Source organism: Sinocyclocheilus grahami, unplaced genomic scaffold, assembly GCF_001515645.1.
Source record: "Sinocyclocheilus grahami isolate Dianchi unplaced genomic scaffold, SAMN03320097.WGS_v1.1 scaffold24.1, whole genome shotgun sequence".
NCBI lineage: Eukaryota > Metazoa > Chordata > Actinopteri > Cypriniformes > Cyprinidae > Sinocyclocheilus > Sinocyclocheilus grahami.
In genome coordinates, this window is record NW_015505203.1 from 1371760 (window position 1) to 1388832 (window position 17073).

The window sequence follows — 17073 nt, forward strand, 5'->3', positions numbered from 1 at the left end:
TGTTGTTGTAAGCTGCTAATCTGTTTTATGTTCTGTCTCGATGGCTGCCCAGCTGTATCAGGAGACCAAAACTCAAGTCAATATGCAGTTCTTGGCCAACAATGCTGGACCATGGAACTCTAAACACTTGGTAGATTGCTTCAGTCGTTAAATGACAGGTTGAACAACCCTTGAAATTCACTTTGGTTCCCAGTCATTTCAGGATTTTGATGTTCAGCAGACAGTCATCTTTTCTGTTGAATGTTCATTGACGTTTGAAGACGTGTTCATATATATGTTCCTTTTTCAGCTATTCACTTCCACTGAAAAAAATTCTGTTCTAAAAATAGAAGAGCTTTACCAGCTATTTTGACCTGATAGTTAATTATTGTTTGTGTGGTTGTTTTTCTTTTGCAGTGTTATTTCGATTCTGTGATTTGATGTTTTGTTTATTTGATAAAGATTGCAGTGAAGAGACTTTATGTTTGCCATACCTGCATATAAATATTAGAGTACTTTTACAAGCCCATTCATAATTTATGATTAAAAACAAACATTGTGAAGTTGTTGTCATGTGGTTCTTTATTTAAAGGAATTAAATAATTGTTAATTACAGTTCAAAGTGGTAAAAATGCTTCAAGTACTTCACTGGATATTATTGTTGGCCATATTTTATTATTCAGACTCATCCACCTCAATGTCTATGGTGAATATACCTACTGTATACTATGCTCTTGGTTCCAGGTTATCAGTGTGTGCGTGCGAGTTATAAAACAAATGTATATTGGAAATGCATATAGTGCAATATGACTGAATCATAGCTATGTGGAAAGTAAGAAAACATTGGAAAATATATATATAATGTAGAATAAGTTCTGCTTTTTACATTTTAACACAAAACGTCTTCAAGTATTAAAACCTAAATGATAAGCAAATTAGCTCCTGTTAACCAAGACTTTGGCTAATTAAACAGGAAAGTTACTGTAAAGTGGATCTCAGTGAATGGATTTATTTGTACTTGCCCTTATCGGGGAAAAAAGCTTATCTTAACCCGAAAGTATTTTGATTTGACGCCTAACTCCGGATGTGTGACGTGAACCTAATGCTAATGAACCACTGAAAGGCGAAAAGTATCACTTGTAGCATTGCGGCAGTACTGTAGCCCTCTTGGGCTATTAACTCCCATTGGAGAGCGGATCTTGTCCATGGGTGGATTTACAAACCTCAGTGTCGTCTTGATGGATTTTATTTGTACGAGTCTAAAGCGATGCGTTGAAGAAGGTCGGTAGTCAGACGACTTTCGGTTTTAGCTTTGCGCCATCTTTTACACTGGTGCTAGGTTTGAAATTGGTGTGTTTTTTAAATTGTAACTCGTTGTTCAACATTTGAATCAAGTTTCTGTGTACCATTATCGTTACATTTTGTTACTTGCTCTTTGTAGATGGGCCATTCCACCGAATTGTTGCCATTTGTTTGTTGTAAAACTTGTTTAATTATCTTTTTAAAACTGAATCTAATAACATATTAACTAATCTCGGATTACTTTAGTTAGTTAAATCCTGTTACCAAAACACGTGTGTTTAAAGCATGTTTAAAAACGTCAACTAATTATTTTGTGTTCCCCTGTTTATTAACCATCAATAAATTGATGGTTTCATTATCAATAACTGATATCTGTAATAGAAATATTGTATATTTGTATTACATATGCACGCAAAAAATGTTTTATTATAAACGTTTTCTGTAGGGCAAATAGAGATATAGCTATGGTGGCAGAGAAGTGCAGAACAAATCACAATTCTGAAAACAAAAATAAATTACAAACGCAAATGCAAGTCTAAAAAACAAAATAACAATTCAGAAAACAACATAAGTCAGAAAACACAATGACAAATTCGAAAACAAAATAAGTCAGAAAACGCAAAGACAAATCAGACAAACCGGAAAAGGTAGGTATAGTTTGAGGCAGCGCCATTGGTTTGTGATTAGTCACCGCTGACTGGACGAGACATCTGTCAATCAACGTATACAGGAAGAGCCAGCCGAAGAACAGCAGAGTCGTGGTAGAAAGTTCGGAGATGGTATTAAAGTAGCTCAGTTTAAATGTATTGTATCAATTGCCCTTACTATGGAATAAAAAATAGGGGGTGCATATTTACATTTAGTAAAAAGTGGCGCAGATGGATAAGCGCGTGTCACTGACTTTTTCACGCGATCGACCCGGGTTCGATCCTGCCTTTTGCTGAGCTTTTTTTCCCTCCCTTTTCAAATCTCGTTTCAGCAATGGATTCTATTTACACTAAGTGAAAATAGCAGTATTTTTAACAATATGCTATTTACACTAAGTGCAAATACACATTTACACTATGTTAAAATATCAGGATTTCTACTATCAAGTATACTACAGGAATTCCTAGGAAATGGACACAATCTGCTAACTGGATCTCATTTATACTGTGATCCTGTAATTGAAGCCTTAAACCAGTGCAAATTCTTCAAAACTCATGAGCTTAATTCAATTGAATCTGCGGAAATTACCCAGGATAAGATAAAGATTATACTTGACCTAGTTATTTCTAAAGGTGAAGAAGCATGCTATAAGTTTTTAAAAATTCTTGACAAAAAAAGATTTCAAGTATTTCCAAGACCTGGTTTGGGTTCTCCAGATTTACATCACTGGATTAGTTGCTTCTCCTTCCAGGAAGAGCCACAATCTCAGACAGCAAACCATGCAGGTGGGTAACAAGAACAGGAATTCTGTATTCTTCTTCTTCTTCTTGTGTCAAGTAGTCTAGATAAGTGTATTTTTATTCTTAGCTGTAGTTATATTAATACCTTTATTTAATCAGAGGCATATAGTGAAAGTTGGGGAAGGCAATGTGGTAGCATAATGGGGTTCAGGATGAGGCAACTTGCCTTGGTAGATTGAAGTTCAGTGACCGTTCTCGATCAATGAAGTCTCAAAATTTAAGGAATTTGGAAACAGGCAATGCTAAACAAACACCATATTTTTGTAATTGTCATTTTGTGACAAGAAAATTTAGTCTATTTTGATTGACCTTTTTAAGACTGGAGCATATATTCAGAGAAGTGCACTGGTTTTCACTGTACTGTTGTAGATATCTAAAGAAATGTCCAATAAATATCCAAAAAAGATTTTGAAATGTTTTCCAGATTCAGATCCTTTTACCACATACCAGGGCCTTTTGAGATGGAAAGCAAGACAAATCCTGGATGATAAATGGAACCAAAGTATGAATTTCTTAAAAAATGAGCAAAAAAGAAAACCCTTCATGTACGTACCCCTTGTTATGGACACAGATTCTAGTACAGTTGCAAAGCTTAAGAAGAACAAGGGATACAAGAAATCTCGTTCAAAGAAACTGAAGACCTACATTCCAACAGCCAAGAAAATGTTGTCTCCCAAAGACTTGCTAATGAATGATGAGAAAAGCATCCTGCTTGTGGGAAAACCTGGAGTGGGAAAAACAACAGTTGCACTGGAGATACTTAGACTTTGGACAGAAGAGAAAAACATTCCAGTGAGTTATATGTTTTATTTTGATGAGCCACTGATGAGAGTCTTCTCTCAGTCTCCATATCCTCAAAACTTGAAGGATCTTCTTTTTCAAAAGTACATATCCCCAGATAAAGCGTCCGATCAAGTCCTGGAAAATATTGAGAGCAATTCAGAGAATGTTGTTATCATTTTTGATGGTATCATGGATGTGATTGGAAACTCTGTGATTAAACAACTTATGGAGAAAGAACTTCTAAAGGATGCAAAGGTGTTGACCACTTGCAGACCAGAAGCTGAGGATACAGGTTATTTGTCAGACTGGCGGTCTTATCGAGTGGAGGTTCAAGGCTTTAATCATAAGTCCATCTATGAATACTTTAAGTGGATGTTGGGAACAACAGATGACATTGGTGCTTTGGAAAACCCAGAGTTGTTTAGTTTATGCTCTGTACCACTGTATGCCTTCATAGTAGCTGCCTGCATTTCAGTAAGTCCTACTGAAGCAAGGAACAAGCCATTTACAGTTACAGAGATGTATGTCCGAATTTTTCGCTTTTGCATGAAACAACATGGGCACCAAGATGTGGAGCACTTGGATAAGTACATTAAAGATAACAGGAGGGATATCGTAAACTTAGCCTTAGCCTCCTATCAAGCAATGCTAGCAAAGACAGTGAACCTGACAGATTTGGATCATGAAGATAAGTCTGTGCAAAATGCTTTCTTGACAAAGCAATTCTGGAACCCATCCACAACCTCTTGCAAAGTGTATGCATTCCTGCATAATACAATGCAAGAGTTTTGGGCAGCTCTTTATCTCATTTTAAATCCTGACAAGATTACCAATGTACTGGATAAATGCCAAAACAATGAAGATGGAAAATACCTTAAATATATCATGCCATTTTTGTCTGGACTTCTTTCTGATAATGTAGTTGAGCTCATAAAGTGTTTGGTGCCAGTAGAACAGATAGAAGCCACACGTGTCAAGTACTTACAACAGATTATAGATACTTTCCTTTACACCAAAGAACAGAATCAAGAAGGCGATTGTGAGCAGTTTGTGGAAGCTGACAACATCTTATTTGTGTGTCGATGCCTTTATGAGTATCAGTTTCCTAAGGCATGCCGACTCTTCCTGGAAAAGGTTCAGTATGAGCTTGATTTAGAAGACCAAACACTTGATCCTTACCAGTGCTGTGTAATATCCTATGTGGTCAATCAAGCTGTGCATCGGAATATTGATCTGGATCTCACAGATTGTAGCATTACTGATCCCGGCTTGAAACTACTTCTAAGATCATTGAAAAATCTGAAATTTCTCAGGTACAAGAAGTTCAGTTATGGCTGTTGAAACAAACAGCCACTCCCTTTCATGATTATCAAGCAATGACAAAAATTATATGATGTTTATTTTTGTTCCTAGGTCAACAAGCACATTGAAATCTCAAATGTGGAGAGTGGCTCTTGCAGCAGGGCAGTTTTCAGATTTTGATAGCTTGCTTAGCTTATTCAGCTTTGAAATGCATCTCTCTGCACTTGAAACACTGGACCAGAAAGTGTTTCAAAGGATAGGAGAAGTCCTTAAAAATAAGAGATCAGAGATCAGTGTTCATCTTTTTCTGCATGTAAATGAAGAAGTCATAACCAGATCTTTGCAGAAGGCAATTTTTGAGAGCTTACCCAATATTGCAACCATTAGGTACAACCAGTTACACTTATTTATTTATTTATTTATTTATTCACTTTTTTTACTTAATTCACATATTCTGTATTTTTTCTCATTTGTTCATAGGATTTTCCCCCATCTATTTAAAGTAGCTATAGAAACAGAGCTCTATCTTCAAGGAGCTATTTATGAGATGAAGACAGGTCAACGATGTGTAAGGAAACTGCTGTCTGTTTGCAGCAATAATCAAAGAGAAAACTTTGATGATCAGTGTAAATTCTTGCTGAAACTGCATGAACATGCCAAGAACATGGATGCTCTTCCAGTTTTGCAACCTGTTTTCTATGCATTGCCACCTACCTGGGTTGTACAGCCTTCAAACCCATCAGTGTCACTACTTTTCCAAACCATGGAAGTTCTAAATTTAAGGAAGCCCGCTGAACTAGATCATGTCACATATGAGCTGAGTGAACTTAAACTAATTCTTCAATGTATGCCCTACATTACAGAAATGAGGTGAGTTTTTTTATTTGTTTATTTAAAACAACTAGGTATAGGTCTTAAGTAAAAAATATATATATTTTAACATTTTTTTTTATACAATGCAGGTTCAGTGCTGCTCTCAGACAGCCCAAAGACATCCACAAAATTGTTAAGATTGTTGTTGATCTTAATTCACATATTCTGTATTTTTTCTCATTTGTTCATAGGATTTTCCCCCATCTATTTAAAGTAGCTATAGAAACAGAGCTCTATCTTCAAGGAGCTATTTATGAGATGAAGACAGGTCAACGATGTGTAAGGAAACTGCTGTCTGTTTGCAGCAATAATCAAAGAGAAAACTTTGATGATCAGTGTAAATTCCTGCTGAAACTGCATGAACATGCCAAGAACATGGATGCTCTTCCAGTTTTGCAACCTGTTTTCTATGCATTGCCACCTACCTGGGTTGTACAGCCTTCAAACCCATCAGTGTCACTACTTTTCCAAACCATGGAAGTTCTAAATTTAAGGAAGCCCGCTGAACTAGATCATGTCACATATGAGCTGAGTGAACTTAAACTAATTCTTCAATGTATGCCCTACATTACAGAAATGAGGTGAGTTTTTTTATTTGTTTATTTAAAACAACTAGGTATAGGTCTTAAGTAAAAAATATATATATTTTAACATTTTTTTTTATACAATGCAGGTTCAGTGCTGCTCTCAGACAGCCCAAAGACATCCACAAAATTGTTAAGATTGTTGTTGATCTTTTCATTCTTGCATCTGCAAGACTGGTTATATCAGATAAAGAAATAAATGCTGTAACTGTGGAAGAGCTGTCATTGGTTTTGGATAACTCTCATCTACCAGAGAGAGCACTATGCCAGCTATTAAGTAAGCTAACTTCTCTTCTTAGAGTCTGGAGAGTCCACAACTTGAACCTGTCTGAATTTAAAATTGAGCCTCACTGGTTCATTTGTCTGCTGTGTCATCAGGGTCCCTTGTCCATTAAGTAAGCGTGATTCTGCTGTGGAATATATACATCTTTTTTTCTTTTTCTTTTTAACCTTGAAGTGTTCGTTTACTTGAAAATGTATATTAATAAGAATTCTGTGACAACAGATTTCCTGAAGGGACTCTGCAACGACTGGCAGAAATTGTGTATGATGCTCAAGATGAAAATTTGACACAGTTGTTCCTGGAGAAAACTGATGGTGATTTATCACCTTGTAATTTGTCCTGGGAGGTTTTATCTTACCTAATTCAGGGCACCAAAAAGCAAGTGACACTAGACCTCGCAGAGGGTGGATTTAGTGTCTTGAAAGTTCCGAGCCTTCTTGCTTTACTGGACACAGTGTGCTTTAAAAGGCAATATCTTTACTGGTGTACAGTTTAATATATCTATTCATATCTGCACTTTATGGTGTTGTTAGCATTAGACATTCTAAAATAATTATTCCTTATAATGCAGGATAAGCCCGCGGTTTGTCAGGGCTGCATTGAAGGAGATATACCAAAACCATGCTGGTCATCTGATTGTGAAATTAGTTAAATCTTCAGCTAACCTGATTAACCTTTGCATGAGAGAGTTGGATTCAGCTGACTGCAAAGCCCTCTGTTTTGCCCTGCACTATAGTGATGGTGTTAAGCTCAACCTGTTGAACTCTGTCGTACCAAATAATGAGACTGACAGCATCGTCAAACTTCTGCACAGAGTATCTGATCTGAGGTAATGTGCTCAAATAATTTTTGTTCAACTTACATTTAAAATTCGAATGAGTTTTGCATTGCTCACAGCACTACTGCTTTATGGGACTAGGGTTGATAGAAAGCTGTTGTTGAACTTTCTTCATGCCTCTAAGAACATGGAAAAACAAGGATATTCGGCGTCTTCCCTTTTGACTGCACTGAACCACAAACTGGACTTCTCCTGCAATTCTTCCCTCAGCAGTGGCCGTTCTGGTCAAGAGAATAGGGATCTTCTAACTATGAGTCGTATAGATTTTACAGCCATTTCTTCTGCCATTAAAACATCAACGTGCAATACAGAATTGATTTTATACGACTGCCAAGCAGATGATTCTGCACTTGAGATTCTATTCCCTATTCTGCACAAAGTGCATCTTCAGTGAGTCCTCGTATATATTTTTTTACATAAATTAAGGTAATTCATTTTATTGTTAGATTTCTACAGAAGATTAAATGATTCAGTTGCAAAAATGTCTGTCTTACAGCTTGGGCAAAAGTCTTCTTTGTCAGGTTTTAACCTTGATTTCCAATGCCCCCATGGCCATGTCTTTGCAATGGGCATCGTCACTTTCCAAAGCTCTTGGAAAAGAGCTGAACCTCAGTGACATTCCTCTTAACTATCGTACATGTGAGTCTCTGCAGTTAGTCCTGGATGACAAAGAGGAGCTCACACATCTTAATCTCAGCTATTGTCAGATCACAGATGCGTGCTTGGATCTTTTGCTGCCTCACCTCCACAAAATTATGATTTTAGAGTGAGTATTTATAGGCTAATTAAGGCTGTTTTTTTTATCTATTTCTTTATTTAAACTATATGATTAATGATTTCTCTTAACACTTTTTTTTCAGTCTTACTGGAAATGACATAACCGATAAAGGTGTTCTGAGACTGCACCAAGCCTTAGATGAAAGCAGTTTCACAAAGACCATATGGTGATTATGGTGTTAAATATTTTGTGCAGCTAGCACTGTACATTGAAATTGTATTGGAAAAATAAATTAAAAATTCTCTGGTAAAAAACCCCCCGATAATTAGTTCATTTTAATTGCCCTTATTCCAGGGATACAACCTAAATGTTTTGGATTATTTAACACATTAATTTAAGATCACGGAGTACTCTACAATATGATGGAGATTTTTTAGTAGTATCTTATAAGTCACACAATGTCACAGTGCTTGTCAAATTGTTACAGTCTTTTTATGGTAAAGTTCTCACCATCTCAGTTGCCAGTTTATCTGTTTGTTTGTTTACGTAACAGTTTTGGTTTGTTCTGATGTGTTAAACAGAATTGAATTCTTGATCATCTTTATTCAATCATTTGCACAGCATTTGTGACAACCAAGTAACAGAGATGGGCCTCCTGGTGGAAGAAGCACGCTTTGAAACCCAACAGGCTGATACAAGAAGATGCAGCCACACACAGAATTACATTACAAAAGATTTGAGATCAAAAAGTGAGATGGAAAAATCAATCAGTTCTTTTGTTAAGGTACTGGTACCAATAATTTGTTTCTTTTGTGTTTGTGAGAGTGTTCAGATATTTTTGAACAGCATTCTGAAAAGGTTGTATGTCATATGCAGTTTGCAGCACATAGAGATTTAATAGACCAGTTATGAGCTAGCAAAAGCCTAAATCATTAGTTGCGTAAAGATGAAAGAATGATATTTTTGTTTTATGAATGGTAGATATAAGTGGAATGTCAGTAAAGGACAACAGATCATGAAGGATCACTCATGGGCCAATTGCAAACAGAAGGGTAATGTGGTAGGAAAGGGAACCTCAATCTTTATTTAAGGATGGGTGATAAAGTGTGCCCATTCTTAATTAGTTGTCAGCAATGTATGCTGAGATTATCTCTGTAGTTTTGGAGCTGCTGATCTCTGTGTCATCTTATGTTAAGGTGCAGGCTGAAGATAGTGAACATTTCTCACTGATAAATAGGGTATAGCATACAAGCAGGAAAAGCACAGATGCAATAAAACACTAAGCATTTGCTTAATGCATATTTCTCACACTAAAATATGATAACATAAAGAGATAGTTCAGCCAAAACACGAACCACCCTCATGTGATTCCCACCTGTATGACTTCATTTCTTCAAAAGAAAATATATTTTTAGAAATATCTTTGTTGTTGTCCATACAGTGTAAATTAATAAACCAAAATGGTTTGGTTATTTACATTCTACAAAATATCTTCATTTATGTTCCATAGAAGAAATAAACTTATACAGGTTTGGAACAACATGGGGGTGAATAAATGATCACAGAATTAAAACATTTTTTAAAACACTGCCTAATGAAACATCAGGCATGCATTTAATTTTACAAAGCAAATCAACCTAAGGTGTAAAATATAGGGTAAACAATTCAGGAAGGCAAAATGTCATAATTAGGATACAAGAGAAAAGCACAGATCCTTTGCTATTTCTTAAGTGATTTATCATTCTTTAAACTTGTTAGTAGTAAAAAGTCAAGTAAAAACATTTCATATAAAAACATCTTATATTGTAGACAGAAGATCTCATAAAGACGTTTGAGCCTGAACTTGCAGTAAATAATGGCAAGATTTCCTATAGGTCAGTAAACTCTCCTTGTCTTTGAGGTATGACTTTATTCATAAAATAATATGACTTTCCTGTGTGAAACAGTTTCTCAAAAATGATTTTTTTTAATTGTCTTGCAGGTTTCAGTGGAAAACAGAAGGCCTTTTCATGTGCAGCGCGACGGGGCTAGTGTTCGGATTGAAAGGAAGTGGATGTGTAGAGTACAGTGTGGCTCACTGGGATGCGCGTCTCCTCATCAACACTCACTATGAGCCTGCTGGACCTCTGTTCGACATCAAAACCCCTACAGGAGAAATCTATGAACTCCACCTTCCACACTGTGAGACACACGGTAAATGATAAAGCATGTTAATGAATGGATACCCAACATATTGTGAATATTCAAATGATTGTATAGAGAACTGAAATCAGTGCATATCAGTTCAGTTTCATTATCATTCATTAACAATGATGTTGGCCTTCTGAGCTCTGTTGTACAATATAGTGAGCTGTCTCTGCTGTGATTCTGAGGCTGCTTCCTCACTGAAATGGAATCTTTTAAATAACTGATTCTTTGTAAACATTCTTTGACTGACTAGAAATGGTTTCTTACAAGGCTCTTAAAAGACTTGACTAATATTGCATATTATTTTACATTTAGATGGGATGATTTTTGGTCATTTTCAGTATTGAATCAAATGTAATTGACAGTATGTCAATTCTACACTAAGGACATGTGTGCCTTATGTGGCCTTGATGAACAACTCACTAGGTTTTCAAACACAATAATATTCATCGTATTTTGCCATCAAATGAGGGTTTTGATGGATTAAAGTCTAGAAAAAGTTGCTTATATAAATATTTCTGTGTGAGCAGAAAAACTGTATTTAAAAATAGTACTATTTAATCCCAACTGTTTGTTTTGTCTTTTTTTAACCACTTTTTATCTACAGTTGATGCAATTGGAAGTCTTTCTGTTGTCCATATACACAACGAGGACACTTGGGAATTCCTCTCTCCAAATAAAATTTCAAGAACGCATATAGCTGTAAATGTCTGTAGGTTATCTAGTTACGGCCTTGTGGATGAGAATAATCAAAATAACAAAATCATCAATGGCCAGGTGTTGCTGTTCCAAGAACCTGACATGTCACTGACACAGCAAAGGCTATGGGTTTTTCTTTTGCCAAGCAATGTCCCACTCTCCGAGGTCTGATAATCTTTCATTTGCCCTCATTTTATTTTGTAGAGATTATTTTTAATACACATCACTCATAGTCTTGTTTTGCCAGCAGATTAAAGAACAGCAACAACAGTATGTGTTCATTCAAACCAGCTCTGACTGCAAACTACAGATAAATGCAAAGTACACTCTGATCTCAAAAAAAGCCAAAAGAGTCCAACCGAAGGTATGTGAATTCCGAGATTGTTTCTCCCAGACCACAAAGTTGTTTTATCACACTGTGAAGCTAAACTGGGTAACGTCCATTGGCACAGAGAATTTGATGATTTTACTAACCTTAGAAAATGCTATTCAGCTTTTTTTGTGTATGGTTATGGTTTGTTGTATCGTTTAGGAAAAAATATTTGAACCCTTGCACGCTGATAATCACCATCCTACATTTGAAATCTTCTTGGATAAAGATGTGACTGAACTGCGAATTAAAATTCAACTTAAAATAAAGGAAAGTGATACGATTAACTTCAAAAATGCATGGAAGCGTTGGATAATTCTCAAGAAAAACACAAAATGAGATCTGAAGAACATTCTAACATTCAAGGTACCATCATTCTTTTTGAAGTTCCCTGAGATTCACAGAATGCATTATTTTTTTTTAAAATGCCTGATAATTATTTGTTAATTTTGTGTCTAGTAAACTGTAAAACCTGGATATCTGCTCTTGGTAAACTCATGGAGGATCTTAAAAGTGAAGAGATCAAGAAACTGAAGCATTTAATGACGCACACTGGGAAAAGACATCCCATTTGTTCAATGAGACTTGAAGAAACAAAAGACCGGTGTGAGTTGGTGACTTTGGTTCTTAAGACATGGGGATTCAAAGAATCAGTGAAAGCCATACATGAGTTCATGAAGGAGCTGCCTCGTAATGATGAATCTGTGACAGACCGACTAAAGCCATATGTGACACTGTTTGGCCTTGAGGGTTAGAGCATATCACAGACTTTTCAATCATTTTGTAGACAGATCTCAGTGTAAAAACACTTTTTATTAGCCTAACGCTCAACAACAGATTACCTCAGTGTGGTAATATTTCAAGCCTTGAATAACTGTTGATTGTACTTCAACTGTAAATTCGAATCTGTGTATGTGGCTTTGTAATTGATTTTGTAAATGAATTGTAAAGATGTTCAGGTTACTTAGGCTATATGTTCATATACTGGATTTATTTATCTGATGCTTTACTCCAGAGTGAATAACAAAATTAAGTAGACAGCAACATGAGAAGTGCTGCAATTATGTGTACTGTAATTATGACAACAGGCTGTTTCTATTATTTGTTTATATGAGAATCATGTCCAAATATTTCACAAATTAAGTTTAGATATGAATAATATTTGTTGATGAAAGTAGAATCAACTGAACAAAAAGTGAACAATAAAAGTTGAATCAAAAGACTACGTTTAATCATTTAAATGATTATTTATCAACTAACTTATGCTGCAGCCATGGAAGATCTACAGAAACCAACTCTGCTGGGTGCAAAATTATCAATAGGTACTTGAAAGGTTACGAACTTTCACTAAGAGAGAAAGAGGCACATTGAACATCTAAATATTTCACATACAGCAAGTATATCATCTTTTTATATATTTATATCATTGTGTTTTCTCTGCTATCGGGCATTTTCGGAAATTTTCCTCACTAGTAGGTTACAGAAATCACTGGGATTAAGCCGATTTTACACAAGAAATCTAATATCCAAATTGTCATGTTTTCTCCATATTAACCGCAAGGGGAGCAATATCTCACTTTTCTTCACAGCTGCTAGTTATCTCATTACGAAAAAGCAATTAATCTTTTTTTTAACCGGAGCTCCTTGTTAGCTAACGTACGGTTTGGTTGTTTGATACCAGGAACCCGAGGTTCGAACACCATCCATATCGTATTGTTGTTTGTTAACACCAAGTTTGCTTTTCAGTTAATTACTCTGAATTTAATTGAGACTGGTAAAACCACGATGAGGCCTGTGACTCCGCGCACTGCAAAGCAGCTGCTCCACAACAAGTTCGTTGTGGTCTTAGGCGATTCAAGTGAGTACTCCGAAGATTAATAGGTATTGTGATAATAATGGCCTTCGTGATTTTTAATAAGACTGCTTTCTCTCTAGTTCAACGCTCGGTTTACAAGGATCTAGTCCTCATGTTGAGGAGAGATGCGTATTTAAGTGTATCACAGCTAAAAAGCAAGGTCAGTATCTGGATTCATGTTTTATTAGTTGTATGTCGCTTTTTATATATGTATGTGTGTATGTATGTGTATGTGTGTGTGTGTGTGTGTGTGTGTGTGTGTGTGTGTGTGTGTGTGTGTGTGTGTGTGTGTGTTTTAATGGTATTAGAAGTACTTTAAACACTAAGAAACAGATCAAGATTTGTTTTAGATGAGTTTATGCATGAAAGCTGTGTGTGTGTGTGTGTGTGTGTGTGTGTGTGTGTTTTAATGGTAGGCCTGTCTGATTTCTTGCTGGTGTACACTTGAAGACCATTTTGGACCAACAACAAACCAGCTACAGTACCAGCTGGCCTTGCCCTTTTAGTGTTGTCAAGCTGATTTTTGGCACATTATAGCTGGTTGACCATCTAATAACCAGATACCATGTCCAAAAGTTCAGCTATCTATACTTCTCATCAAGATTTAGCCAAAACACTCCAATGTACAGTTTTTGATCAATAAATGTGTGAATAGAGGAAAACATGAAGCTGCTGTGAATATTGTTACTTCTGTAGTAACCGTGAGAAGAATAGGAACTTTCCTTTTTCCAGTATAGATTAAGCAATGTCTGATGCATCTGTCTTGTCCATATTTCACAGGGTGAGTTTTCCTTTGAGCAAGACTGTCTGGTAGAAGGTGGCCGACTAGGAGAAATGAATAATGGCACTGCCTATAAAGAAGTGAGACAGTACAGAACGGATCACCACTTGATCCGTTTCTATTTTGTCACGCGTGTTTTTTCACGCAGCATGGAGAGGATCTTGACCGACTTTGAAACAGGAATGAAACCAGACCTGGTCATCGTCAATTCTTGTGTGTGGGACATATCAAGGTGGGAGTGATTTTTACAGCCATAAGATATTTAGAATGTCATAATTATTTTAAAATTAAAGGGGTCATATGATGCGATTTCAAGTTTTCCTTTCTCTTTGGAGTGTTACAAGCTGATTGTGCATAGATAAGATCCCTGAAGTTGCAAAGACTCTGGGTGGATTCTTGGTTCCAGAGGTGGGTTACAAAAACAAAACTATATAGAGAATGTACCTTCTCGAACGATGATGAGAATCAATAATCCTGGACTTTTTCGGCTTGCCCACAAATCCAGATCCAACACATGGGTCCCACATTGAGATTCGACGTGATCGAAGCAAACTACTTTGGAGCCACTCTTGCCAATGAGTACGGCTTTGATGTACTAGACTTTCACTTCCAGTTCCGGTTCAGCCTGCAACATCGTATGCAGGATGGTGTACACTGGAATGCTGTGGCCCACCGGCAGATTACATGCTTGTTACTGGAGCATGTAGCACAGGCGTGGGGAGTGGAACTGCCAGATCATGGTGAGAAATGCAGGTTGAGTTTGTTGTCATTGGTTAGCTGTAGCATAAAGGTGCAAAATACTGTAAGATTCTATCATTTTGAAAGAGTGGTGGATTTTGGTTGGGTTCTAGAATAAAAAAAATTGTGTTTTTTGTTTTTCTGGCATCACTCTCTGTACCAACAAAACTGTTCAGATAATCACATTTTTGTTTAATGACTTACCTAAGAGTACATAGAACATTTAGTAACCCATTTATATTTCTTTCTTATTTTTGCAGACCAGGTTAAGGCGGATGGTCACCCACCATTACATGACAGCCATAACTGGAAGACTGCTACCTCAAGTGCTCTCGTACGCCATCAAGGTACACTACTCTACAAAAGTTTGGCCTCCGTATGTTTTTTGTTTTGGACAATGAGTAGATTTAATAAGGATGCATTAAATTATTTGTCAAAGAATCATGATAAATCATAGTTTTCACCAAATTAAGCAACACAACTGTTCTCAACATTGATGATAATACACTAAAAAAATTTAGATTTGCCATCACAGGAATAAATTACATTTTAAAATATATTTAAAACCACTATTTGAAATTATAATATTTCACACCGTTTCTGTTTTTGATCAAATGAAGTCTTTGAGCATAAGAAAATTATACCAACCCCAAACTTTCTGTAGTATATACTGTATATAACTTGCAACATTTTTTTTCTGTGTAACACTTAATTGAAAACATGCCTTTTTAACAGGTCCTCTATATAGCAATAAGAGAGGCTTCAATCCACCTGTGACGCCTGCTATCCATTATAACAATGGTAACAATCAAGCCACTCCTGAGAAAATTTACTTAACCAGCACAGTTATTCTCATGATGATTCATTTAGGAACAACTAATTGTACAATTCAGTTAGCGCTGGGGGATGTTGTAGTCCTAGATATGCATAGATACCATATTCGACCACTTGAGATACGTTGAAGCGTCCGTTGGGACGGTCAACTTGTCATCCACCATAATAATCAATGGATATTCAAAGATATACATGCGTGTAACTTGCTGTTGTAGATGCACACAGTCAACTTGCGCTCGAGTTCGCAGGCCGTTCCAAAAATGGCAGATGGGTTATGCATCTCGGATGCTAATGACGCATCTACATACATGTATCTATAGTTATTAGTCATGTTTGATTATTTTGTTAAAATGAAAGTGATCGTTCTCATTTTCCAGCTCCAGCCTGGACACAAGGCCAAATGATGAGGCAGTTCAGTGGCTTTGGTTCACAGTTCAGCGGCTATGGTGCACAGTTCTACAGCGACAGTGTACCTCCCCACTTAACAGCAGGGTACCAGAGCTTTGAAAGGGAACCCTTCTACAGAGGTACAAATAGATTTAACTATTTTTCTCAAACTATCTGTATCTTAATGTATTATATTAATGTAAAATTGTACTAAACGTCTATTTATTCATAAGGTGTTAATTCAGCTGCTGCCCCCTACTGGCCAGTGAACAACTTGGTCATGAAACACAAACAGAGAAGACCATATAATCCTTACACACGAGAGAGACCACGTACTTACAGATACTAAATCGACTCTGTTCTCATTGTGTATGGCCAGAATGAAGCTTTGTTGAATCTCTTCCTTTAAACCTTTCAAGTAAAAATACACATTCTGCATGGTAATTAAGCACCTTGTTGGAATTATAGGAATTGTTGTTTTGTAGGGTGCGTACATGTTTATTAAGTACTGAAATGTCGTTTATTCATACTTTCTTAAAAGTGATGCTTGTTTATAGAGCCTTTCTATGTTATATGATTCTCGTGTCACAAAAACATTTGCCACTGATGGAAAAATTAAGCACCACAGGACAAAACATTTCTTTTAATACTGAAATAAACATTTATTTTTTACAAAAGTCTGTAAAATTGTTAGTTAAGTCCTGGACTGAGTGAAATCCAAAGAACCACTCAATTTTTGAATTGGCCTTTGCTTCCATTATCTGTGTAGAATCTGTCCCCTTTTTTGTCCTTGTTTTCAGTCAACTCAGCTGTGAACACAAGTTTGTTAGATTTTAGAAAATGTGTGTGTGTGTGTGTATGTGTGTATGTATATATATATATATAAAAATCCCCCTTTATTTACAATAAGTTTCTTTAAAAAATGCTGTGACTTTAACCACTATCTCCCCTTTTACTCTTAATGGGAAGATAAAATGTATTGTGAATACGGGCCCTATTTGGAAATGGTAATTTTGCATTTTTGTTTGGCGCCGCATAAATCGAGTTTAATTCATGTAAAATACAAATATTTAACAGGTTAAGCTACAACAATTTTAAAATTGCTATTAGTT

At 36.2% G+C, this 17073-nt stretch overlaps 4 protein-coding genes across 4 annotated transcripts in view; 3 read left to right on the plus strand and 1 right to left on the minus strand.

The window, feature by feature from the left end:
- Positions 1-1186, minus strand: part of LOC107563087 (rab9 effector protein with kelch motifs-like) — an 8927-nt gene extending 7741 nt beyond the window's left edge. The window contains exon 1 of the mRNA XM_016247873.1: positions 1137-1186. Coding sequence (XP_016103359.1) covers positions 1137-1186 — 50 coding nt within the window. The remainder of the gene's footprint in view (positions 1-1136) is intronic.
- Positions 1187-2425: 1239 nt separating this feature from the next.
- Positions 2426-5825, plus strand: LOC107563097 (NACHT, LRR and PYD domains-containing protein 12-like; the record flags this gene model as incomplete). The annotated part of the gene is made up of 5 exons (XM_016247884.1): positions 2426-2714; positions 3154-4825; positions 4926-5201; positions 5295-5684; positions 5777-5825. Coding segments are annotated over exons 2-5 (2307 nt in total), but the record flags the coding sequence as incomplete, so codon positions are not given.
- Positions 5826-6774: 949 nt separating this feature from the next.
- On the plus strand, positions 6775-12451 carry LOC107563369 (NACHT, LRR and PYD domains-containing protein 1a). The gene is made up of 12 exons (XM_016248230.1): positions 6775-7022; positions 7126-7383; positions 7474-7782; positions 7889-8158; positions 8253-8336; positions 8732-8894; positions 9920-9984; positions 10092-10303; positions 10905-11161; positions 11247-11360; positions 11529-11732; positions 11826-12451. Exons 2-11 carry the CDS (start codon positions 7235-7237, stop codon positions 11703-11705), a joined length of 1800 nt encoding a protein of 599 aa, XP_016103716.1. The 5' UTR covers positions 6775-7022; positions 7126-7234; the 3' UTR covers positions 11706-11732; positions 11826-12451.
- Positions 12452-12960: 509 nt separating this feature from the next.
- On the plus strand, positions 12961-16641 carry fam113 (family with sequence similarity 113). Its single transcript, XM_016247895.1, has 9 exons — positions 12961-13224; positions 13302-13381; positions 14002-14240; positions 14365-14410; positions 14508-14742; positions 15001-15087; positions 15476-15541; positions 15952-16101; positions 16195-16641. The coding sequence occupies exons 1-9, from the start codon at positions 13152-13154 to the stop codon at positions 16308-16310; spliced, it is 1092 nt and encodes a 363-aa protein (XP_016103381.1). The 5' UTR covers positions 12961-13151; the 3' UTR covers positions 16311-16641.
- Positions 16642-17073: the final 432 nt, after the last annotated feature.